This window comes from Colletotrichum karsti (assembly GCF_011947395.1).
Source record: "Colletotrichum karsti strain CkLH20 chromosome Unknown Scaffold22, whole genome shotgun sequence".
Lineage (NCBI taxonomy): Eukaryota > Fungi > Ascomycota > Sordariomycetes > Glomerellales > Glomerellaceae > Colletotrichum > Colletotrichum karsti.
Window position 1 is genome coordinate 16,514 of NW_024065922.1, and position 24,518 is coordinate 41,031.

General features: G+C 50.0%; 5 protein-coding genes across 5 annotated transcripts; 1 reads left to right on the forward strand and 4 right to left on the reverse strand.

Moving 5' to 3' along the window:
* Positions 1-882: 882 nt before the first annotated feature.
* On the reverse strand, positions 883-2,257 carry CkaCkLH20_07057 (uncharacterized protein; the record flags this gene model as incomplete). Its single annotated transcript, XM_038889774.1, has 6 exons — positions 883-1,003; positions 1,062-1,223; positions 1,281-1,496; positions 1,550-1,682; positions 1,737-1,945; positions 2,013-2,257. 6 exons carry the CDS (start codon positions 2,255-2,257, stop codon positions 883-885), a joined length of 1,086 nt encoding a protein of 361 aa, XP_038744698.1.
* Positions 2,258-3,749: 1,492 nt separating this feature from the next.
* On the reverse strand, positions 3,750-11,351 carry CkaCkLH20_07058 (uncharacterized protein; the record flags this gene model as incomplete). The annotated part of the gene is made up of 11 exons (XM_038889775.1): positions 3,750-4,344; positions 4,418-4,791; positions 4,846-5,021; positions 5,070-5,246; positions 5,301-5,382; positions 6,474-7,735; positions 7,791-7,885; positions 7,993-8,093; positions 9,395-9,727; positions 9,782-10,932; positions 10,991-11,351. 11 exons carry the CDS (start codon positions 11,349-11,351, stop codon positions 3,750-3,752), a joined length of 4,707 nt encoding a protein of 1,568 aa, XP_038744699.1.
* A 2,386-nt stretch (positions 11,352-13,737) lies between these two features.
* Positions 13,738-20,015, forward strand: CkaCkLH20_07059 (uncharacterized protein; the record flags this gene model as incomplete). The annotated part of the gene is made up of 9 exons (XM_038889776.1): positions 13,738-13,813; positions 14,011-14,100; positions 14,166-14,629; positions 14,694-15,024; positions 15,084-15,377; positions 15,435-15,445; positions 15,505-15,664; positions 18,802-19,055; positions 19,107-20,015. The coding sequence occupies 9 exons, from the start codon at positions 13,738-13,740 to the stop codon at positions 20,013-20,015; spliced, it is 2,589 nt and encodes an 862-aa protein (XP_038744700.1).
* Positions 20,016-20,684: 669 nt separating this feature from the next.
* On the reverse strand, positions 20,685-22,195 carry CkaCkLH20_07060 (neutral amino acid permease; the record flags this gene model as incomplete). The annotated part of the gene is made up of 3 exons (XM_038889777.1): positions 20,685-21,480; positions 21,534-21,963; positions 22,012-22,195. 3 exons carry the CDS (start codon positions 22,193-22,195, stop codon positions 20,685-20,687), a joined length of 1,410 nt encoding a protein of 469 aa, XP_038744701.1.
* Positions 22,196-22,944: 749 nt separating this feature from the next.
* Positions 22,945-23,936, reverse strand: CkaCkLH20_07061 (polysaccharide deacetylase; the record flags this gene model as incomplete). The annotated part of the gene is made up of 2 exons (XM_038889778.1): positions 22,945-23,768; positions 23,831-23,936. The coding sequence occupies 2 exons, from the start codon at positions 23,934-23,936 to the stop codon at positions 22,945-22,947; spliced, it is 930 nt and encodes a 309-aa protein (XP_038744702.1).
* Positions 23,937-24,518: the final 582 nt, after the last annotated feature.

Below are 24,518 nucleotides of genomic sequence, written 5' to 3' on the forward strand. Positions count from 1 at the left end.
AAGAGGCTCAAACGCGACAGGGAGAAGAAGAGCATATGTTTCGTCAGCAATTCGGAGTTCTCGACAGCGACTTGTGGGAGTCAGTTGATCTTTCCTACCATCAACTTGACAGAGCATTTTACGATATGTTCGGCGACGGAATGCCTGACATCTTTCGGGATCCAACGACGTTGGACTTCCTCCATACCCCGACAGGAAACTGGGACTCAACCTCAACGGTCTGACGAGACTTCGGAGTCATTATCCTCGGCTATGCTTGTCGTTTGTTGCATCTACGTATAGGATAGATATCGGCTGCATAGTATGCATGAAAGACTTTGCGGTTACTGCTACGGCTTACTTAAAGACGAACCTTACATTCCTATACACCGATGAATGCTTCAGGCCCAGTGCTACTGTCTAGTGCAAATATCCAATCCAGGTCAATACCCAGTTCTGCTCCCATCGCTTCATTACTAGACTGCATTTGAGTCCAATGATGTTGTTGACGCTTGTTAGCTTTCGCAGTTGATGTGGGAGAGTAGCCATTGGCAGTAGAATCGGACTCTGAGTCCTTTCTGAGGCGTTTTCTTGGGGACGAAGACGGCACTGTTGACTGCCGACGAATACGATTTGTCCTCGCCCGAATTTCCCACTGCCTTTGAAGCATAACAAGAAAATCGTGGGCACGCTTAGCATTTTCCCACGACGCTGAGAATTCGTCGAGAGCTCTGAAGCATGCACTCAAATAAACCCCGAGATCATCGCCAGCAGTCTCGTGAATGCGAGCGACTGTTGCAAATATCAGTAGCAACGCGGCCGAGCAAGTGATTGTAACCCCTTGGATATTCATCCGCCTCAGGGTGAATCTTTTCTCATAGATTTGCAGGATTTTAGCAATCGCTATACCGGACTCAATGCAAGCCTTCCGGGCGTGGCTGTGGCCCGGCCCACGAGGCGGCTGGGGTTGTATGTAATGCTTTGACATCCATGGTCGATGGGCGTGAATAACTGCTTGATAGTACTGCATACTGGTTTTGTCAGCATGGTTTCTTCTGTGACTTTGGAGTTGTTCTACTTACTGCAACAGCAGCACATGCGGCAAGTAAGCCGTTGTCTCGTCGGATTCGCCCAAATTGACTTGAAGGGCTAAAGGCAACCTGTTTTTCCAATCTTCCAGTTCTTCCACGGTTCTCTGATTCATCTCTTGCAAAACGTGAGAGGGAATAGTCCGACTTCCGTACCTGCGATCTGGCTGTTAGACAACCTCCGGGGTAAACGCCAACAGGTGTGGCACTCACAGCGCGTGACCAAGCGGTGCCATTGTTTCGCACAACAAAGCCCGTTGACGACCTAGCTCTTCTGAAAAGTCCGGTTGGGCTTGCCCTGGCGAAGCCGCCGATATGTACGCAGCCCATTGCCCCTGGTCACTCTCTGTCGTGGAATTTCCAGGCTTTGCGGCCGTGACATCTTCCATGTTGATACGGAATGGGCGGCCAAGATAGAATCCCCACAACCTAGCACAACATTAGCGGCGCTGCGGTTGACCAAATGTCACAAGATCACTTACTGATCCGCGGTATATGCCCCCCAAAAGACTGTTTTTCGTAAGTCAGCTTCGGCCTCGCTGATGGACCCCCTCTTCACATATTGTGTCATGTCGACGTGAAGGGCCAAGTCAAACGCAAGGCGCATTGCCATTCCTGTCTTGAACATTAGAAAAGGGGAACGCCGAGGCATAACACCACAGAACTCACCGCTGTAGAGCCATCCACGAGCATCTCGCTTGCACCCAATGTCATGGCCACTTAGAATCACCATAGCTTGCACCGTCGCGATAGACGGACTATCTAGCTCGATATCAACTAAGGCCTTTGCCCTATCCGCGAAGAAGTCGGCAAGGGACTTTGGGAACGTGACGAAAGTGGGGTGATGACGAGCTTCGAATGCAGCCCCCAGAGCACAGCTAAAACAAATCAGCACGAATGGCCCACACATTGCCTCTACATGGGCACCTCTTCAGTCTCACCCACATCGCATTTCGAAGGGCTTCAGAGTAGTATGGAGTGTCTGTTCCCTCTTGCCATCGCAACTTTGCGCTCTCGTACATGTTCCGCTGTACCACATGCGAGGCTGGATCCTGCCAAGTAAAGTAGAGCTTTACAAGGTGCTCCTCGATTTCTGCGGGTACTTCTTTGCCTATGTCTAGGCGATCGAGATATTCTTGCCCGTCGTTTCGAACGGTTCGATGAACCGTCATGTTGTCAGGCGTCGGCATTTGTACCAGATTGAAGTTGGATGTGGGGCCATAATAACGAATTTGGCCGTCAGTTCCGATTTGAAGGGATCCGACTCGATCTGACAAACGATCAACGAGCTCTTCCGTGCTTTCGACATCACTTCTTTCCTCTTCACCAGGTATAGAGTGTGTCTCGCCTCCGGCTGAGTTGACGTCTTCTGCAAGGGTTGTAATCGGAGGGTGCCGGCTGCTGTCTCTGTTTGGAATTTCTGGTAAATTCCCGGCGTTAACTATGTTGATGAGATCGTCTGGATCATGCCAGTCCCAATCAAGCATTTCGAGAGCTTGAATATTATCTTGCGTTTCGGGCAGATTTGATATCTGGTTTGTGGCATCCGTCGATGGTGGTGTACCAATTCCTATCATACCATTGTCGACGTCCTTCAATTGCGTTTGGATCAGATTGTTGGTGCAAACCCGAGCGCTTGCCACTCCCTCAGTAGAGGGAGATGAGCTACACACTTGACTTGTTGTTGACGCCGATGGTCCCGCATTTAGAGTACCGTGATAGGCGTGAATCAAGCCGACATTCTTCAATACCCGCAACAAGATGATTTCGTCATCTTCCTTCATCGTTGGCGGCTCCAGATCTTTCAGCCGCATGAACTGGCTCAACTGATCAACCCGGGCGCAGAGAAGTTCAATAGCAACTCGTAAGGAAAGTCTGAATTGTGTCAGGTTTTAATTCTCAATCCTCAAGCTAGTTGAGACTCACTTTCGCTTGTCCTCGTTTGCCTGGAACTGACAAATCTTCCCCTTCCGTTTGCAGTTCGAACAACTTGGAGTCTGGCCATCACACTGCAACAAAGGTTAGCAGACATCGCCAACGGAATAATACTCCAATTGTCAGTGCTTTCGTTAATGTATCCACGCACGTCCGTGTCTTACCTTGACTTTACTCTCACGACATGGCACACAAGCCGTTGTAACGTGTTTCCTCTTCTGCGTTGACTGAGAGTTTGGGGCCATGGCAGTACAATACAGCGCTGTGCGGATCTTCTTCGACCTTGAGCATGTAGATATCCTCGTAGTTGCCCTGCGGATCGTGATGCCGTTTGCGGAGAAAGGGTTTGTGACTACAAACACTGGACTTCAGTTGAGAGAGCGTTTCCCCGCGCTGGACAGGGGTTCAAGGTTCGGAATTCAACCCCCGTAGCTCCACAGGCGGGGAACCCCACAGAACATACACGGGTGTGGGTGGGATGGCTCTGTCATGGCATTTCGAATGTTGCTATTTTGAGGTTTGTGCTGGGGTTCTCCTTATGTCGCTGATGAATTGGCAGCGTTAACAATTCAATACTAAGAGCCTTGACACAGCCTACTAGCTTCGTGAAATGTGTCTCCTTGCAGCAGTCATTGATCAAGGCGAGGGAAACAAGGTTTAAATATAACAAAATGTTGGCTCCTACAGCTAGACTGATAAAAGACGAGGGATAGCTTTCCATTGTGAGCCGTTATTTCTATGTTCCATTCAAGCTGCCCCCGCATCCTGGTTACCGATGGTGATGCTCTTAATGTTCTGATACTCCTCAAGACCATAAAGACTTCCCTCGTGACCGTACCCGCTCTCCTTGATTCCCCCAAATGGCGCTTCGGGAGCGCTTATTTTGCCTGTGTTGACTCCAACCATGCCAACTTGAAGCTGTTGGGCCATGCGCATCGCACGGCTGATATCCTTTGAGAAGAAGTATCCCGCAAGCCCAAACTCGGTGTTGTTTGCCAATCGCAGTGCATCTTTCTCAGTATCGAACTCGAATACTGGCGCAAGAGGTCCGAATGTCTCGTCGTTGCTCACGACCATGTCTGGAGTAGCTCCCGATAGGACGGTTGGCCGGAAGAAAAAGCCAGATGACTCTGCCGTCTGCCCCCCTATCTCAACCTTGGCGCCTTTTGACGTCGCATCCGCGACGTGCTCCTTCACTTTCTCGACTGCAGCTTTGTTGACCAGCGGACCCTGTGTCGTTGATGAAGCAAGACCAGGGCCCATCTTGAGCTCGGCTACCTTCTTCACAAGCCTGGCAGTAAATTCCTTGGCCACGCCCTTTTGGACGTAGAGCCTGTTCGCACTAAGCATCCGATATCAGCACCTCTGAAACATCATAGTATTTCAGAAATTTCGAGGTTGCAAAGTTGACTTACCACACACAGGTCTGCCCCGAGCATCGAAATTTGCAGAACATTGCGCCTTCTACCGCGAGGTCCAGGTCGGCATCATCAAATACAATGAACGGTGCGTTTCCCCCAAGTTCCAGACTGACCCGTTTCAAAGTCCCAGCCGCAAGTTTCGCAAGCATTTTGCCCACTCCAGTAGATCCAGTGAAGCTGATTTTGCGGACCGCGGGGTTAGTGGCAAGCTCAGTTGCCGCTTGACGATTCTTCGTAGGACAGACTTGAATAAGAGTGGGAGGCAAGCCCGCCTCAATTGCTAGCTTTGTTAAGGCGAGACAGGTGTATGGGGTCTCACTGGGCGGCTTGATAACGACCGAGCAGCCAGCCGCAATAGCTGGCCCAACCTTTCGGGTAATCATAGCTGCTGGGAAGTTCCAAGGCGTAATAATCCCACATACGCCCACCGGTTCGCGAATGGTAAGCAATGTCGTGTGCGGGCTAGAAGACGGAATCGTGACGCCATACGCCCGGGTGGCCTCTTCGGCAAACCAAGAAATGAAGTTAGCAGCATACACCACTTCGCCCTTGGCTTCAGCAAATGTCTTTCCATTCTCAAGACTAAGAATAGTCGCGACTGTTTCTGGTTAGTAGACGATGTTGACTATCAAGGAAGCGTACTCACTGTCCTGCTGGTTAGCAAGAATGAGATCATACCACTTTCTGAGCAAAGCCCCTCGCGAGGTGCCCGTGGTGTTGCTGAAGAAGTCGACTTGCGCCTTTTCGGCGCTGATGATGGCTTTCTTGAAGTCCTCAACGTCACAGTCCGCGACCTGTCCCAGCTTCGTTCCAGTTGCTGGTTCTGTAGGTTTGTTTAGCTGAAATTTGCGACGCGTTTTGTACATGTGAGTCTCACCAAACACGTCAAACTTTCTCTCCCTGGATACCCACTGCCCCTCAATGAACGCTTTCTCTATGAAGAGACTCTTTTCATTAAGCTGCGTAATTAAGCAGATCGTTAGTACGCCGTACTGAACAACCGTTCAAAGCGAGAGGGGTTGAGACAGCAATATACCTTGGCTAGTGCGGTTGTGTGATAAGCCACATCAGCAAGATCTTGCTTTTCGGAGAACGAAGTCATAGTCGAGAGCGTTTTTTTGGGAATTGAATTTGGTCTTTGAACAGTCGGCAGTAAATTTCTCTTGGGTACCAAGGGATTGATCACGGTAAGTATCTTGCATTCGCAATGATATCAATGCGGCAAAAAGAATTCATACAATCATATAAGACTTATCAGTAGGAGAAAAGGGCCCGGAACTTGGCCTTGAATCAGCTAACACAATCGATCACCAGCATTGAATTCCGCAGTCCGCAACCTCTTCCGCCTCGACTTCCGTTGGCGGCCCCTCGTTTTCCACCGCGCTCCCTACGGCTATCGGGAGATAACTCCGACCCCGCGCGAACCGTCTAGATGCCTAGCTTGTTCGTCATCATTCGGCGGGACAATTCCGGCAAGTCGTCCACCCGTTATGAGCACCACTGCGCACATCCAGTTGGCGTGCAATTTGCTCGGATGGCCCGCCAAAAGACCAACAAGCGATCCGGAGACTTTTGTGAACTGATTGGAATTTTCAATCTAGCCCAAGTTGATGATATGATGCCGACTTATGCAGTCAAGACTTAATGTCGTGACCGGTGACGACCCGTCTGCTGTCCTTTTGTGAAGTCTTCGTATGAAGCCTGTGAGAACTCAATTCACGGTGATTTCATTCCTAAAACCTTTCTTCCGCACATTTAACTGTTTCACGGGGGAGACAGTCACCGGTTTTTGAATCTTCCATTTACTTGGGACGTGTTCATTTATGGTTGACAATATTCTCAATACATTCTATCTATCTGACTCGGTGACCAGTTCTCCTTACTTGGTGAGCTTTGAAGCGCCTGAGAGACCCGACTGAAACAGCTGCCGAATGCCAAGTGCAACAGTAGCCAGATCCACCATTCCACGATACCGTCCAATAGCCGCCGCGACCCCCAACAATAGAAATGCTGTTGTTGCCGATGACATTGTAGTCAACCAGCGACGGACTGTGAACAAGGGCCAGATAGCGCTTCCGCCAGTCATGTTGAACGCAGACCAGTCGGGGAAGTAGGTCTTGAACCAAAACGATCTGGCAAGACCGGGCCAAGACGCAGCATTTCTGCCGAAATCTCCAATGTACCAGTTGGAGCAGTCTCCAGCGAACACAGTATCACGCAGAGACTTGTGGATCGCGTTCGTCTCACGGTCTTCGGCCGCCTGCTTGACTTCGATCACCGCTGCCTTTCGATCTATGAGGGGCTTGAACAACGACTTGACCGTATAGTCGACCTGAGTTTCGCACGCAAAAAGAGCCGAGTTGTTGGCAGGAAATGTGTTCGGGCCAAACAAGATGGCAAGGTTGGGAAAATTGTGCACGTGTGTTCCGAGGTAGGCCTGCGCACCCCGGCAAGCTTTCCATTGGTCGTGCAAGGAGACACCCGTAGCACCGATAATATGCATAGGGGTCAAGAACTGGGAGACCTGGAAGCCTGTTGCCAAGACGATAATGTCGAAGTCGTCCTGTGCACCGGAAGAGCTGATAATGCCCGTCTCTGTAATCTCTTGGATGCCTTCGGGGAGAAGCTCGACATTCGGAAGGTTGAGACTTTCGAGATAGCCCGGGTCGAAGATTCGACGCTTGCACCCCAAAGGGAAGTTTGGAATGATGTGATCCCAGTACTTCTGGGGTGCAATGGAACGAATGTACTTCTTCGACTCTGCTTCCGTCTCAGCACGAGCCTTTAATCCCTTGGGAGTGCCGAAGTAGGTTGCTGACTCCTCATCCGCATCCATGAAGATCTGAAGCCTGAGCCATCGCATCAACAGAGGGATCCATCGAAACATGAATTTTTCGGTCTCGCTGTACTCGCGATTCGGTCGGGCGTGAAACCATTGTCCGCTTCGGGCATACTGCTTGACAAAGGCCGCGTGCTTGGCAACTGCTGGGACGACTTGCGCAGCACTGCAGCCGTTTCCAATGACAGCGATTCTCTTGTTCGTGTAGTCAACGCTGTGATCCCATCTAGCTGTGTGAAACATAGCACCCTGGAATTTCTCCATACCCGGGAACTTCACGTCTCGGGGAAAAGAAATGGCACCGACGGCAGAAACCAACACAGAGGCGTATCGAGAGTACTCGATGCCGGTCTTGAGGTCCTTGAGGTTGACTTCCCACTTGGATATCTCATTGTGCCATTTCGCTCCCATGCATTCAACCGAGGTGTGCACATGTTTGTGTAGGTCGAACTTGGTGCATGTATCTTCCATATCTGCACGATGTCAATAGAGAGAACAAATCAGTTGGTTCGTTTGTGTATCACCTACACTGGAGGATCTCAGGTTGCTCGCAAAGCTCTTTGGACCAATTGGGGTTCAAATTGAAACTGAATGAATACAGTTGTGACTTGAGGTCGCATCCGCTGAGAAACCACGTTAGCATTGGTTCAACCGTATCAGATGGAAAACTTGCCATCCAGGATAGGTGTTCGATCTCCAAGTTCCACCAACACCGTCCAGCTTGTCGTACATGGTGAAGTCTTCGAATTTCAATTCATGCTTCAGTCGGTATGCCATGGCAATACCAGCCGGGCCGGCGCCAATGATGATAGCATTGAGCTCTTTTGCGTACTGAGACATGTCGGCCGTGATTGAAATGTTGCTCGTCACAAATTCAAAAAGGGTCTGACGACGTTGGATAACCGTGACACCTTCTAACAAATACACGATATCTAAGGCAACCTTTAAGCCTTGAATCTTTCTCGGGCGTATTTCTACGTGTTGGTTCTATGTTGAAAGGGGGCAAAATATCAGAAGCACAATTGAAATCTAGCAAGCCTGGCGCAAGCATGCAGGCCGGAAAATGAACGTCGCATGCCTCTGAATTCACCTTTTCCCGTGTGACTGTGGCAAGTTCCATCGCGCTTTAGTTACCGACCGAACGACGATGACGGACTTTTAGGCCTAGGCTTCCGAGGCATGAGTGACTAAAGTACTCGGGATTCGCATTCCGACGGGACTCTTGTTATTCTGCGGAGTAGGCTCCGGGGCATTTTGCGGGGCCCCACAAACCCCACGGTGCCTCCGGAGCTCTCTCCGACAGTGCACGCGCGCTCCCGAGAATCCATCTCGGGAAAAGTCGTTGTATACGGAAAAGCTCCGCTAGCAGACGGAAGTCATCGTAATGCTTTGCTGTGCTCTCAACAACCCGTATTCAAGCTCCTCGGTCGGCACGGTAATTACCGGTTCACGTATGCTTTTGTTTCCTCATGTCACAAATGTTGCTGGTCCCAGTTTTGGTATCCCATGTGATTTGTATTTTTAACTTTCGGCGGCATTTGTGATTTCTTCGGGCCAAGTTTGAATGATAGCCTGTGTTCTTCAAGCAAAGCGCCTCAGTCAGCATGTCGTATGAGACCTGCGAAGAATATGCTCTTTCAAGTTCACTTCACAGCCGTTCTCATAACTTAACATTGACTTACATTATGCTGGTGATACACGCACAAGTCTACGTCTTGCAATTGAAGATTTAACCAGTCAAATCAGTCAATTTCTTCCACAATCTAAATCTGTCTCCAACCAGCTGATCTAGCGTTTCCTCCGGATAAATCATTCAAATACTCTCTGACTCGCTTCTCAATGCCTTTCGCGTCCAATCCAAAACGATCGTAGTTGCTTGAACTGGACGCGGAGTATCCATATGTAGTCATTCCAATGCTTGCCGTAGCGTATCTTGCCCATGTTGTGGCAACATACTCCTCCACACTAACAATTGGGGTGCCGTCTTTCGGGAACACGCTGTCTTGATACGCCTTCGATTGTTGATCGAAGTGGCTGAAGCTCGGGCAGCTGACTACCCTAGTTGGAACTCCTGAACTGGACAAAGATTCTGCCGCTGCCACCGCATGATGAAGGTTTGTGCCGCAACTGACGAGTGTGAGCTCTGCTTGCTGTGTCTCCTTGACCACGTATGCGCCCTTGGCAACCTTGAATCGATCAGTCGAGGGAACTGGTCCAGTAGGGTCTCTTCCAAGAGACAGCATCGTTGGTCCATGGCGGTTTTCCAGTGCGAGCATCCAGGCTCCGATGGTCTCTTCCGCGTCACATGGTCTGATGTAGGTCAAGTTCGGCATGGCGCGATAGAGGGAGTCGATTTCGACCGGCTGATGCGTTGGGCCGTTTTGCCCCTCAGCAAATGAATCATGAGTTGCAATGTGGATCACCGGCAAGTGGCTCAGAGCTCCCATACGAACACCAGGTGCAGCCTATTGACCGGTCAGAGAAAACTTTTCGCGCATCATTTGACAGGACCAGCTTACATATAGGTAAAACATGAAAAACGTTGCCGTGACAGGCAGAAAGGTTCCAGGTCCATAAGCAGCTAGTCCATTGGAGATCGCGGCCATTGCATGTTCTCGAATGCCATATCGAATGTATCGGCCGGCATAGCTGACAGACGGGTGGCACACGTCTGACTCCAGATAAGGGACCTTGTTCGAATTGACAAGGTCTGCGCCTCCTCCAAACATTGTAGGGCAGGCCTTCCAAAGCTTCTCCATCAGAGCTCCGTTGACTTCACGCGTGGCCATGCTCTGAAACTGATTGGACTCAGCTTGTTTGAGAATTTCGAGCCCTTGAGATCCGCGTTCGCCATGTCTGGCCTTATGAAACTCAGAGGCCAAATCAGCATAGGCCACCTGGTACCTCTGCAGAAGAGCATTCCACTCTGCCTCAAGGTATTCTCCATGTGACTTGCGCTCGCGGAAATACTCCAAAGATGATGACGGCACTTTATGTGTCACGGCTGGGTCCTGTCCGGCCAAGCGCTTTGATATCGCCACACTGTCGGAGTCGAACGCGCCATGATGGGCTTTGAAGGTTCCAGCAACTCTGGTTCCCAGCCCTATCACTGTTCGGATGTTGATGAACACCGGCTTTCCCTTGAGCGACTTGGAGTATTGAAGGGCTGAGACTACCGCATCCACATCGTGGTTGCCGTTGGTAATCTCGAGGACGTGCCAACCCGAAGCACGCATCTTAGAGTTGACGTCTTCTGTGTTAATCCAGTCGAGTGGTCCATCACAAGTGACTTGGTTGTTGTCGTACAGGACTACCAAATTGTCGAGTTGGAGGCTACCGGCAAGAGATATGGCTTCAAGTGCAACGCCCTCCATAAGGCATCCATCGCCAGTCATGCAGTACATTCGTGACTGTACAACCTCGAAGCCCGGTCGGTTGTAGCGCGCCGCAAGATGCTTGGAAGCTATCGCCAGGCCTACAGCATTCGCAATGCCTTGTCCCAATGGACCTGTGGTTACCTCAACTCCAGGAACTTCGATCTCAGGATGGCCGTGACATATCGTTGTGTATCCGTTGATCTTGGCACTTCCATATCCTTTGATCTCGTCCATTGAAAAGTTCTCGTATCCGACCAGGTGGTTTAGAGCGTACAGGAACATTGCGGCGTGGCCTTGAAAGTTCAATCAGTGGGATGTGATCATCGGGTAGCGCTAATTTTGGTATCTCACCATTGGAAAGCACGAATCTGTCTCTATCAAACCACTCAGCGTTGTTGGGGTTGTAACGCATGATGTGCTTGTAGAGGGCAACACCAATGGCGGCCATGCCAATTGCAGAGCCACCGTGACCTCCACCGTTTTGGTTGCAGATGTCAAAAATCAGGTTACGCAACGCCAATACCGCAAAATCGTCGTCATTGAGAGTTTCTCTCCAACCCTTAATCTCAGAGCTGCTGATTCCGTTCTCAGTGGCCACGGTGGTTTTCGGCGGCACAAAGTTTGGTGCACCACCATTCGTCAACGCGGTGAGAGATTGTACGGCGACGGTGTGGCCGGACGGCCCGGGAACTGGATTCTGGGACGGAGCCATTGTTATCTGGCTTGTATGAACAGTTGTATCGAGGATTTCTGAAGCAAAGCAGCACAATGTCGCTAAATAGCCACAAACCTTTCATCCAAAAGGAATTGAAGCACTCATTATACAGCTAATATGTCGTCAACCAAATGTGAATCTCCATATGACATAAGCTATGAATTTCCATGAGGATTGTGACTCTTGATGCCTCCGGTCAGTAGTTTCCGATTCAAGTGGCACAAACATCCGGCGAATGCTCGTCCATCCGTCTGGTGGGTCGCTTTCGGGTTCCAAATCCGGCATGGACCAGTCGGAACTTGGGGTCCGGTCTTGCGCAGATCATCCTTCATTATGCTTGCATAACATGATCGCAGCTGAAAACCATCGTTAAGCCTATCTGAAGTCGGAATGTCACCCGAACAATGCCGCCTCATAAGCCCACGGCACGGGATTAAGGCCCGCTGTCGAAATAGACTCAATGAGAACGCCATATGTTGTTCAGGCTGTATCAAAGCAGCAATGGGGAAGCCGAATTACGATCACATCGCCATTGCCTCTGAATCTCATTTTCTGTTCTGCTATCTCGCCTCATCTCTGTCTTCTATGGTTTATCACTACTTAATTTTACAAACCAGCTTATCTCCCCTTTTCCAGAGAGTGCGACAACATAGCGTCCAACTTCAGCAACGCCCCTCAAAGCAGACCTGACCTTAAACTCTACTTTAACTAATCTGTCCATGACTTGTTGTCTCTCAAAGGGCGGACTGTAGTCATCACAGGTGGAGCCCGGGGATTTGGTCTTGCATTTGCCCTGGCTATCGCTGAGGTGGGGGGAGATGCCGCAGTTCTTGACGCAACTCGTGCAGGAACCCCATGGGTCCTTTTTCCGTATCGTGAATGATCACGACGTGAGAGGCAAATATTACAGGCAGGGCCCCGATATTGGTCTCCCAAGTACGTTCTCACACGGACATCAAGCTGATTAGCTCCAAAGGAGTGATGTCACCGAGTTCGAATCTCTTAGGGCCACTTTCGAGGATATTGTCAACTACTTTTGGCGCATTGACGCACTATAGACCACCATTTCACTTTATAAATCGTTCCTTGTACTCAACTTACGTTCTCGGCGTTACCGTAGCGGGCATCTATCCTGATGAGCCGTTTCTTCTGCGAAGCCCCGACTCGGTGGCCAGATGTATGAACACCAATGTTCTTGGTGTATACTATGCCATTCAGTTGGCGGCAGCGCAGATGTTGAAGTAGAGGATCGCTAGTTTCCAATACCCGTGGAGGTTCCATCTTCATGATCCCTTCCATCGCAGCCCACGTCGCCAGCAAGGGCCAGACCACAAGTGATTACTGTTGCAGTAAAAAGGCAGTGGTGGCACATGCGAAGGCTCTCGGGGTAGAACTTGCGGCAGTTGGAATACGGGTGAACAGCATCTCGCCAGGGTGAGTGACTCTCATACGCAAGTGAACAGTCAGTGTTGCCAACAAAAGGTTATGTGGCGGCAATTATGACGCTGGACCTGTGTACACGCTATCCACACTGGAGAAAGATTATGACGACCGAGCCTCCAATGCGACGACTGGTGATCGTACCGATCCAACGGTCCCTATTGTTGGATTTGCAAAAGGCCTCCCCGCACGTCACATTGACGCAACGCATATGGGATTGTATTCTGGCACCTGTTGTGCATCTTGTGTCCAACGCAAGCGTGTAGCATACATCCGTAAATACATCTACTAGAGCTTTATATGGAAGCAGACTTATGTCGCGGCATTGTGAACTCAACAACAGATCAATAAGGATCAATTTAATATGAGTCTGTCGTTGACTTGCTTGAGAAGTTTGGCTCATCTCCGAACCAATTGGACGTGATGCCACTCTCCAATCTGTTCGGGATTCGAAGGGCCGTGGTTAACTTTGACCTTTCGGAACATACATAGATTAGCCTAACGTATTTGTGCCCACATGTCATTAGTGAACGGCCTCTCGTGGCTTTTCGTGGTTCTCGGGATTATGCTCCGTGAGTTTCAAAACTTTTGCTAATGGCATCTACATATCAATTTTGCACGCGTACTAAGAACACGATCTACTGTTCTGCGAACGCGAAAGAAGAAATGTGAATTGAACACTTTTTATCTGACCTCGGCTGTCACTGCTTTCATTCCGGTTTGATAACTTGTTGATACTGGTAGACTTGATATCCAATGTAAGAGAGTCCTCGTATCCAGTAAATAAGTGTTGGACGGATGATTGCATCCCAGGTGTTCACCCCGCATTCCCCCGCAAATCCACTCTGCGGTTTAATATAAATAGAACATAGTTCATCCATTGATTCGGGACTGGCGCAAATATTACAAACTTCGTTCAAATCGTCTAGCAGAAAAACCCGCCATGGCTTCGAAAGCGACCGAGTCATCCTTAGAACCTGAAATCAACTACCACCATGAGGCAGAGCACATAGAATCTAGTCCACCGGTACCCACAGCCGTCGAGAACAAGCACATCACCTACAGCGAGAGACCCGTTTGGGAAGAGCGAGAAACATATGGGCCAGCAGGTCTGGCACACCTGATTTCCTTGTAGAGAGAGACAACTTTCTTAAAGCCACCTGTCTCCTCTTATAGGGATGTCTATCCCGTGTGGTCCTGATGCTGACTCTTATAGGTTTCAAGGGCATTTTTTCAAATAAGTATGTCACCATCTGCGCCGCGTTCTCGACCTTGGGCGGTGCAATGTTCGGATTTGACCAAGGGGGTACGTTCGGAACAGAGGCCAGTGTGCATGGTTTGAGTCTTTTTCGCTGACATTAATGTCCACAGTTGTGTCCGTTACTCTCGTTATGGACCAGTTCCTTCATCGATTCCCTGAAGTTGCCGACGGGGCAGCCGGAGCCGGGTTCAAGAAAGGCCTTCTCACAGCTATGATTGAGCTTGGGGCTTTTCTTGGTGCTATGAACCAGGGTTGGATTGCGGATAAGATATCTCGCAGATGGTCTATCATGGTTGCAGTTGGAATCTTCTTAGTGGGGTCTGCGATTCAGACTGGGTCCATGAACTACAATATGTTGGCTGCCGGTCGATTTGTTGGCGGAATCGGAGTGGGTATGATGGCTATGGTGGCTCCATTATACATCTCGGAGATTGCTCCTCCTGAGATCCGTGGCACTCTACTCGTGCTGCAAGAGCTCTCTATCGTCACGGCCATTGTCGCTGCCTTTTACACGACGTACGGAACGAGACACATACAAAGCGAGTGGTCTTGGCGGCTTCCATTTCTCGTTCAGGTATGATATTGGATCTCAGCCAGTGGTTATCAGAGAGCGCCGAACTAATAGAAACAACATGTAGATGGCACCCGCTCTAATTTTAGGCGCCGGTGTGCCCTTTCTTCCGTATTCCCCCCGTTGGCTTGCATCCAGGGGACGGGACGATGAAGCTTTGAAAGTTCTATGCAAGCTCCGACAGCTTCCTGCTACCGATCGACGTGTTCTCTGCGAGTGGCTGGAGATTCGGTCAGAAGTTGCTTTTTGCAAGGAACAACTTGCAGAGCGACACCCCTCGCTACAAGACCCGAGTCTTACAAGCCGCATGAAGCTTAACATTGTAGGCTACCTAGACTGCTTTCGTCCTGGTGCTTGGAAAAGAACTCACGTGGGCATCGGCCTTATGTTCTTTCAGCGTATGTACCAATTCTCTTCTTTTGTGCATCATAACGGCTGACGTACCCGTGTCACGCAGAGTTTGTTGGCATCAATGCCCTGATCTACTATTCTCCGACCCTCTTTGGCACTATGGGGCTCAATTACGAGATGAGACTTGATATGTCCGGCGTTATGAACATCTGCCAAGTGGTAGCCTGCTTCTTCTCACTCTGGGCTATGGATCGCTTTGGTCGACGTCCCTTATTGTTAGCAGGAGGCATCTGCATGGTCATCTCTCATTTTATTATTGCGGTTCTTGTGGGCAAGTTTAGAAACGAATGGGCCACACGTCAAGCCGAAGCTTGGACTTCAGTGGCATTTTTGCTGTTCTGTGAGTAAATCAGTTCAATTTATATTGCGGTTGGAAGCTGATACTTTGGCCATCTAGTCATGTTGACGGTACGTTTTTTCGGATGACCCTTGAGTTCTTCTGATTACTAGGGACTGATCATGAACAGTTCGGCGCTACTTGGGGGCCCATTCCTTGGGCCATGCCTGCCGAGATCTTCCCTTCGTCTCTCCGTGCCAAAGGTATGGCATATACGACGATGTCCAACTGGCTCAACAATTTCATTATCGGCCTGATCACCCCACCTCTCATTCAGAACACGGGATTCGGTACTTACGTATTCTTTTGTGTATTTTGTATTTTCGCCGTGGCATGGGTCTTTTTTGTAGTACCAGAAGTGAATGGGCGCACACTTGAACAGATGGATCACGTTTTCCATGATAACACTGGACAAGTCGAGAAAGAACGCCGAGGCCGAATTGAGAGCGAAATGGCAGATCAGTTGCCGAGGGGTGGAGTGCCCCTTCGCGGCATCACGCAGCTGGTTTGAAGTAATCGTTTCGGGGGTCGTATTTGACAGTACACCAAGGTATGGTTATTGATGTGGTTATGATACCTATGTCTCCTGATGACACACACGGACACAGCGGCTGTGGTCTCGGTGAGAGGATGGGGGTCGGGACCAAAATGTGATAGGAATTTATTCGAGTTTGACTCGGGATTTACACCTTCGCCTTGTGAGCTTGTGCGTGAATGCGAGCCAAAACAGAACCATCTCCGACTTCAAAAATCAGTGGAAGACTTTCGAGGTGACACTCCGCTCGTATCATTGGGAATCTGCCATGATTGATTCATGTGGATAAGGGCTATGGCGTTGAAAATGAGGTCAATCTTTCACAGAACCAGTGCGGATACTGTTGGTAAACTTCTTCATGATTCTGACCCGTTTTACAAGGGGATTTGGCTCTATCGCCCATCGATGTGATAGCTGATTGGGTAAATTCATATCGATCGGTATACGGCACGGCGACCGACATTCAACGGCGGTGTCGTGGTGCTTCGGACGGCCCCACGACGGATAGCATTCCCAGATCCGGGAAGAATTTCATAACTTGTGTTGTGAGTCTCCGATACCGAATTCATTACTATACAGGGCTTTGACCCTGTTTCCTCTTCAGTAAATGTAAGGTTGCTATTGTTTTGTGACTAGAACAACCTGTCGTGAAATGCCCCGTCGTGACATTGTCTGCTACTACTCTTACGCCTAGTGGTGCAACTGGCTGGATGTTTTGCCCGATAGATGCCTCTGTTGGATCTCTGCGCCGTTGAAGCCCCTATCACAATACTCCTTTGCTTCAGCCCATTCAAATTTTGCGTCTTTCAAATGCGAAGCTAGCAACGGATATCTCTCATCCCTTAACGACTCCGTTTAGCTTACTCGAGGTATATCCTATATGCCCAAAACTGGTGGTTTGTTACTCTCAGAACTTCCGCCCAATGAGCAAAGTACTGAACACAAGACTTTCAAACATCGCTCGATCCATAACGGCCCCGAATCTATTCTTAATGTCAGTTAGGCATAAAGTCTAGTAGGAGAGTGACGCACCCATGACACTTCACCGCCTCACGCAACTTGCTGGTGAGAGCATGAAAATTACTCATTTCAAGACCACCAAACTGAGGCTGACTGCGAAGATATTTCCAAGCCTGAGTTGGCGTGATCTCGTCCTCGGGGCAAAGATTCGAGGAAAGTTCCAGCAAGCGATTCAGGAGCTCAGTTGGCGCTCCTTCATATGATGGAATACATGAACCAGTAGACGATGGTGCAATGTCTGATGTGATGGAGATGAGCTGTGCAGAAGTCGTCAACGCATGTCCTGTAGGTTTGTGTCTCTGGTCTGGATCGCCATGTAGATGACCACGACAAGGGCTTTCGATTCTAAAAGTGCGATCTGTGTCAGCTTCTTAGCAACTCAATTCTGCACATTGTACGACCCACGTCAAGACAAATTCCATGCCTACCACAACCTGATCGATATCGCATAGACGATTTCTAAGGGCAGCTGGCGACTCAGGTTTGGCCATCTCGTTGTGGGAATCTTTCCAAGCCACATAATGTTCAGGCCGCCGAGCTGACAAAGACATTGAATCTGGGGGAGGTTTGTCGGTAAATTCTGCAGGATCTTCCGCTGCTGCATCCGGGGAAGTAATAGTGTCGAAGACGTCTTGCAGACCGATGTTGAACGACTCTGGTGAGACCGAGTCTTCTGGGGTCCACGGATGGCGGAATACATTCGTCTGTTGTCTTGGCTCGCGATGCCTCAAGATAGAGCATTCGACATCTAGGTCGACTGTGGATTCGATCCCATGCTGAAAGAGAAGTTGGGAGAGTACTTCGATTGTCTCGCGATATTGCTTGCACTGGCGGTTGAGGTCCGCCTCCCGTGCTTTCGACCGTGCAACTTCTTCTTCAAGCGACTTTGTGTAGAGTTCTTTCCGGTCACGATAAGATCTATTCTGTAAGCATCAACGTGTTCACTGCAGGTCTGGGACGGTTTACCTCTGAGCTCGTCGTAATTGTGCTCTTCGTTTGTGCACAGGATCCTCCTTGGGGGCTGTATTCTCAGGCGTTAGTATGGTGTCAGGCCAATTTGTGCACAGTATGAATGGCTGTGCCTTAGGTCCGTACCTCCAGGGTTGAAAATTCGGAATATTTTGCTGCTCATGACGATGACATCTGCGTTCGGTGGTGTGCCCGGATGATGTTACTTGTCGAGATATGGCATTGTCTAAACTATCCATTCCAAGTATGTTACATGGGGGAAGGTGATAAATAAGGTCTTTTCTCTCTGGTAGGGCTGATTCGCTGATTCCATGCCAGGTGTAAGGGGTGGAAGCTACTTCGCCAACCACAGTTTCGAGTCAGTGCGTGGCGTTCGGCAGTTCGGCAGAAGATCAGGCAGCTTTCACCGTTTCATCTGGCACGATGAGAATATCAGGATTTCCTTTTGCGGTTAGCTCTGACAGAACGATCAGACGGAGTCGAAGCCCCATCTCGCAATACAAGCCAACCAATACGCTAGGAAGGATCACGGCTGGGGGCGCTGAGGAATCCTTTTGTCTGAAAGAGGAAATTTCGATTACACGAAGTTCGCCTGCACCGACACATTACTTGTCAAGTTCAAGCTTTTCAGCGTTGCAAAACTCTTTGCAACATTTGAGGATGAAGACATGTAATAATTACAGTAAAATGTCATAAATATGGGTGGTGCACCATGATATTGATCTGAAATTTGTTCTTTACCAGTCAGATTACTCTTCATTTCGTCAGCCACATCAAAAGCTAAGCTCATTTCACATTGTCCATTTCCCTTTCACCTTTCTTGTTGACCTCGACCATTCATCATGTATCCAGACCCTGTTATGCTTGCCTCTTTCTTGCTGGCATGGTCACACGTATCCACAGCTTCAGCAAGGCCAACTGCATGCAAAGCCTCCAGTGGCTCCGGAAAATGGTCCCAGGCGAGGGCAGCTTATCTTCTGACAAACGACAAGATGAATTCTATTGTTGCTTTGCCGATTGGCCCAGACGGACTCCTCGCCGCGGGGACAGTAACGTCATCCAGCGGTGCTGGTTCAAACTCCATCAGCGGCATGACGAATAAACCGGCTGCTCCAGATGCGTTGGTATCTCAGTCGGCTCTAACGGTGGTGGGAAGTGTAAGCGGTTCCAACATCCACGTCATGAATTTTGCTGATTGCTTTACGCAGCATTTGTTTTCTGTGAACGCGGGTTCCAACACTGTTTCTATGTTCAAAATTGACGCTGCCGACCCGACAAAGCTCACTATGGTTGGCCAACCCGCTGTTGTGCCTGGCGAATTCCCCAACACAGTGGCTGCATCTGATGGAAACAAACTTGTTTGCGTCGCAACAACCGGTGCGAAGGCAGGCATCGCGTGCGCTCCGTTCTCCGAGTCCGGTATAGGTGCAATGGATGGTCTTCGTCCTATTGACTTGAACCAAAGTACCCCGCCGGTTGGACCTACCAATACTGTGTCGCAAGTCTTCTTTTCCGCGGATGGGAGAGATCTATACGCTACTGTGAAGGGAGATCCAACAAAGAACAACACTGGGTTCTTCGCCGCCTATCCGGTTGCTAGGCAGTCTGGAACCGCGCGTGTGAGCCAACAACCGGTGCGCTCATCACCCAAGGGCACGGCTGTTCTCTTTGGTTCCTCAACTATCCCGAATTCCGACAACGTTTTCGTGACAGACGCGTCTTTCGGCGCTGCTGTCCTATCGGTCGACAGCAATTCCAAGGTCGCTACGGTTAAAGCCAAGGCCGCTATTGATGGACAGAAAGCTACTTGCTGGGTTACAATATCGCCGGCTACGCACTCCGCATTCGTCACAGATGTTGCTTCGAACAGGCTGGTGGAGATGTCTTTGGTAGATGCCAGTATCAAGAACACCATCGATCTGGCTTCCAATGGTGACCCGGGGTTGGTTGATTTGAAGGCTGCTGGCAGATTTATTTATGCTCTTAGTCCTGGAAATGGCACGACACAAGCGGCAGTGACGGTGGTTGATGCGATGAGCAAGCAGCAGGTTCAACACTTCGAGTTGAAGGCTCTTGGAGTTGGGGGCAACGCTCAAGGAATGGCTCTGTTTCTTTGACCGGTTGCATGGTGCTTTGGTACCTGTGGACGGGATATCAGCACGGAAAGGGAGTTACGTGTCTTCACTCTTGTAACTTATGAGTTTCGTCTTGCCCAAAGTCGTTTTCGTTTCAAGTCTATGTTCTGACGATATCGTGACTGTCGCCAGCCTTTAGAATGCACGCTGCTTCAGGTTTGTGGAGTGATACGCCTTGGGCGATTCTCACATGTTGGTTCTCTCATGTTGAGCTTCACGCACAGTGGGTTCTTAATCTGCGTTGTGAAAATTAAACGCCAATCGCAAGTGTGAAAAAGAAAATCAGGCGCACTATCATCTTTCGCAAGACTTTGACTACGGTCAGTGACGCGTCGCGTGGCTCTATCGGCCACCTCGTAGGCCGCTGCCTAAGGACCGAAAGGCCGAAAGGCATCCCTTCTGTCCTCATAGCATTGCGCTGTAATTTGAGCCTAGCCGCCTCACGGATAAGACTGCTCTCTGACCGAAACCAACGCCAACCAGCTGTGCTCCCTCCCGGAACGAACTCGCCACAGCAAAACACATAATGCACGTAGTCAAAACGCAAAGTTTTGGAGATCTCAACAAAAACTAGGTATGTAAAAGGACTTCATCAATAAATTACAACTTTCTTCATCTTAAACCGATCAACAACACTTCGTTCCTTGCTAATCATGAAGAGCCACTGTTGTCCTCGCAAGAAAACGCTCCTCCGATTAAACCATTAGCGTAGGCGTCAATGATGTTTTGGACGACGCCATATGTACCACCAATGGTCAAGAACACAGCCAAAAGAATCATGAGCCAGTTGAGCCAGTAGACCATAACCTTCCACCAGCTTCCTTGGCGGTAGTGCTGGTGATCATAAACCCAAAGATAGCCTGGGAGGCCGAGAGCCAACGGCGCGAATGTCAAACTTCCGGCCAAGGCGAGGAGATAGTTGAAGATAGGGATGCCGGACGCCAAAAGGTACGAGACAACTGACATGCCAAGGGTACAAGCAAGCCAGACCGACCAATGGACAACCGAATTCTTCTGAAGGTGGACCGAGTCGCGGAGAAGGCGAACGAAGAGATATTTGGCAGCAACGTGAATGTAGAGGCAAGCGCTGACCATAAGACCAATCAAACCGATACCGTAGGATACCTTCTTGATGGTGTCACCAGCGCTTCCAAGAGATGGGGAGGCAACCCATTGACCGCAGTAGCGGTAGACGACAAGCGAAAAGGTAAGGTAGGAGGCGGTGACAATTCCCATGCATAAGTAGACGGCCTTGTTGTAGTCTCTGGGCTTCTTCATCTCGGAGATAACTGGAAGAAAAGCTGATGTTCCCGCACCGGAGCAAAAGATGGTAGCAACAGAAGTGATACCGGTGACAAAGTTCGGGTTTCCGATGACGTGGTATCCGAGGTCGAAGTCACCCGTCTTGGGGGCAGCGGCAGGCCGATCGACTTGCGTCACTCCAACACTAGGGATGTGATCAGTGAAAAGTTTCTGCAGAGCAAGGAGAAATAAACATACACGACAATGAATACAGCGACATAGACGGAGATAAAGCCAGCCCAAGTCAACCAGGCGATCTTTTCAAACTTGCGAGCACTTGCAAGAATGAAAACGCAGGCGGTCGCAACCAACATGTATGAGTTCGTGCAAATAGCGTGGTTGGAGAGCGCATTGAAGGCGACCGATGTACCAAAGATCCCCGAGGCGCCGACAATGGCGTAGGTAACGAGGAACAAGACCCCCACGACCTCCTTCAGCCAGGTGCCACCAACGACGTTGGCCATGTCAGCAATGGAATGGCAACCGGCGTGGGCGTTGCGGAAGTTGCCTTGGATTATGGCACAATAAGTGTTCAGAAACTGCCAGCCCAGAACGTTGATGGCACCTGGAAGCGCTCCGAGAACGAACATTGCGGACGGAATTGTAAGCACGCCTGTTGCAAAAATGACTGGTACGTGTTAGCCACGTTTGAGCATGCTGAACTGGTTGACGTTACCCTTTAGGAAAATAACTGAGGCGTGAATCCAACCGACGGTACGGAAATCAACCGTCCCTTCGCCCCTCTTGAAAACCTCGTAGGCATCCTCGGTGTTCTCCAGTTTGCCGGCATCGATGCTCTCACTGCTGCGGGCTGGAGCCGGCGTGATGGTATCGGTCTTTTCAGACGTTGTTTGCGACATGTCGACGGCGTTTGATTCGAATGTCCGATGTCGATCGATATGAGTCGTTGAGGCTTTGCCAGAAAAATGCTCAAGGGGTATCAGACATCGCCTTAATATCTTTTATAGGACGTCAGTGCTTCGTTGGATTTGGAGCATTTGGCGATAGGGCCTTGTGACAAGTGAGAAGGACAAGAAAGCCCGGCGTGGCTTATCTCGTAGCGGCAAAGAGTTCCCGACAAGATAGCCATCGACATGGAAGCCCACCCAACCCCGCGACGAGCTTCAGATGCCGCTCCAAGATCGTGGGTCGCCTACCCTTGGCGACCGCCAAAGTCAAAAGCGCGTTCAGGGGGGAGACAGCCATCTGTGGAGCATGATGTGGACCGAGCAGGGCCAGGTGATAAGGTTGGAGTATGTTGAGACTTGTCGGAGTCGCTTTATGACTGGAGTTGGAGTCATAACACATCCCTGGCCAGAATGGAATTACCCCAAAGATCCACTTCTGCTGATATCGTCGGACGTCATGGACGATAAGCGCGGGGTAGATGAACTTCTTGGAGATATGGATTGATGTAGAATGGAGATTTGAACTGTGTGGGAGCTATTGTCAGTTGGGATTTTCAGTGCTGGTATGCGTAGCTATTTGGTGTTGTCGTTTGGAGCCGTCCACATTGTCAAACATAATGCCGTGGGGTAAGACATCTCAGTTCGTGAACTTATTTGAACTTGGTTATTTGTTTTGCTTTTTTCTATCTTCCTCACTACGACTAAGACTGCTTGAGAATGGCTCCTGGCTCCGCTGGCATGACCGCTCCCTCTGCAGGCGCAGTCTTTCCCTTGAAATCGTCGCATATTTGAGCCATAGTAACGAATTCCACGCCTTCGTGCTTCTTCATGTGCTCGATAAGCCTCTCGTGCATCAACAGTGCATGAGGTCGGCCAGAAACGTCCGGGTGAATGGTCAATGGGAAGATGAACTCATCGTACTCGCGGTAAAAGTAGTCAAAGTGGTCTCTCCAAATGTCCTCGACATCTCTGGCGTTCACGAAACCGTGGCTGTTCGGCGCATCCTTGATGAACATCATGGGCGGTAGGTCATCCAGATACCAATTCGCCGGGATCTCGACGAGCCCGGTCTCCTGGCCCTTCACCAATGGTTTCATCCATTCACTGGGCTTCTTCTTGTAATCAATCTTGGTCCATGAATCTCCGGTTCTGAGGTAGTACGGCTGGCAGTCGTGATGGCTCATGCTATGGTCGTACTCGATTCCATAGTCAAGGAGCAACTGCGCGCCCTCTTTGCTCGTCTCCCACCATGGCGCAACACTGCCTCTCGGAGGCTTGCCCGCGAACTCAGTGAGCATCCGATACGTCTTGTCGAGGATCTCCCTTTGTTGCTCGATGGTCATATCGGTCGGGTTTTCGTGCGAATAGCCGTGCAGGCCAATCTCGTGCCCGGCATCTCGAACGGCGGCCATATCTTCGGGAAACGTTTCAAGACTGTGCCCAGGAATAAACCAAGTGGCTTTGATATCATATTTGGCGAGAAACTTCAGGACTCGCTGGACGCCGATTGTACCCGCGAAGTATCCTAGCGTCGGTTAGTCGCATGCTCCGCGGTGACTTGATATTTTCACAGAACACATCGCTTACCTCTGCTGATATCATTGGAAGAGTCCTCTCCTCCGTAGGAACCGAGCCATCCCGCGACTGCGTCTACATCGACACCATAACTGACGAGAACGCGCTTCTTGACCATGGTGTACTACTGCTGATGCGATAATTCGAGGAAGATGGGCTGAATTGCTGGGTTCAGTCAATGGGTCAGAAGGTTTGCGCGGGGTCGTAAATGTTGGTTGAAAAGGTTTAATTGAGCAGTCATACATCTGATCTTAAGGGATGCAGGCCCTGCCGCCGCTTTGGCCAGCTATTGAGGGGTAAATGCTATCTGGTAAGCTCCATTAGTCCGTGAAATCTCACAGAGTTGATTCAATGGAACGGCTGCGGCTTATCGCGGGGTAGACTCTCGGTATCTGAAGGCATGTCATCTTAACACCTCCGTCAATCTGATTGGGGGATTGGATCTTGGAGTGATCAAACAACGGTAGACTGGAGACTGAGAAAAGAAGAGGGGCAGCGCTGAGAATGCGGACATTAGGTATCTAGCGTCAATGTTGGAGACGATTGGGTCATTCCAGAAGTTGGAGACTGAACCCTTCGTTGGAGAGACCAAGCGCTGTCGCTGTCGTCGTCGGGGTAAAACAAGAAACGTAATTGTCGTGTGCAAACGCAGGATTCGGTCGAGGGCTAGTTACATCCCGCAGAGCTTGCGACAACATAA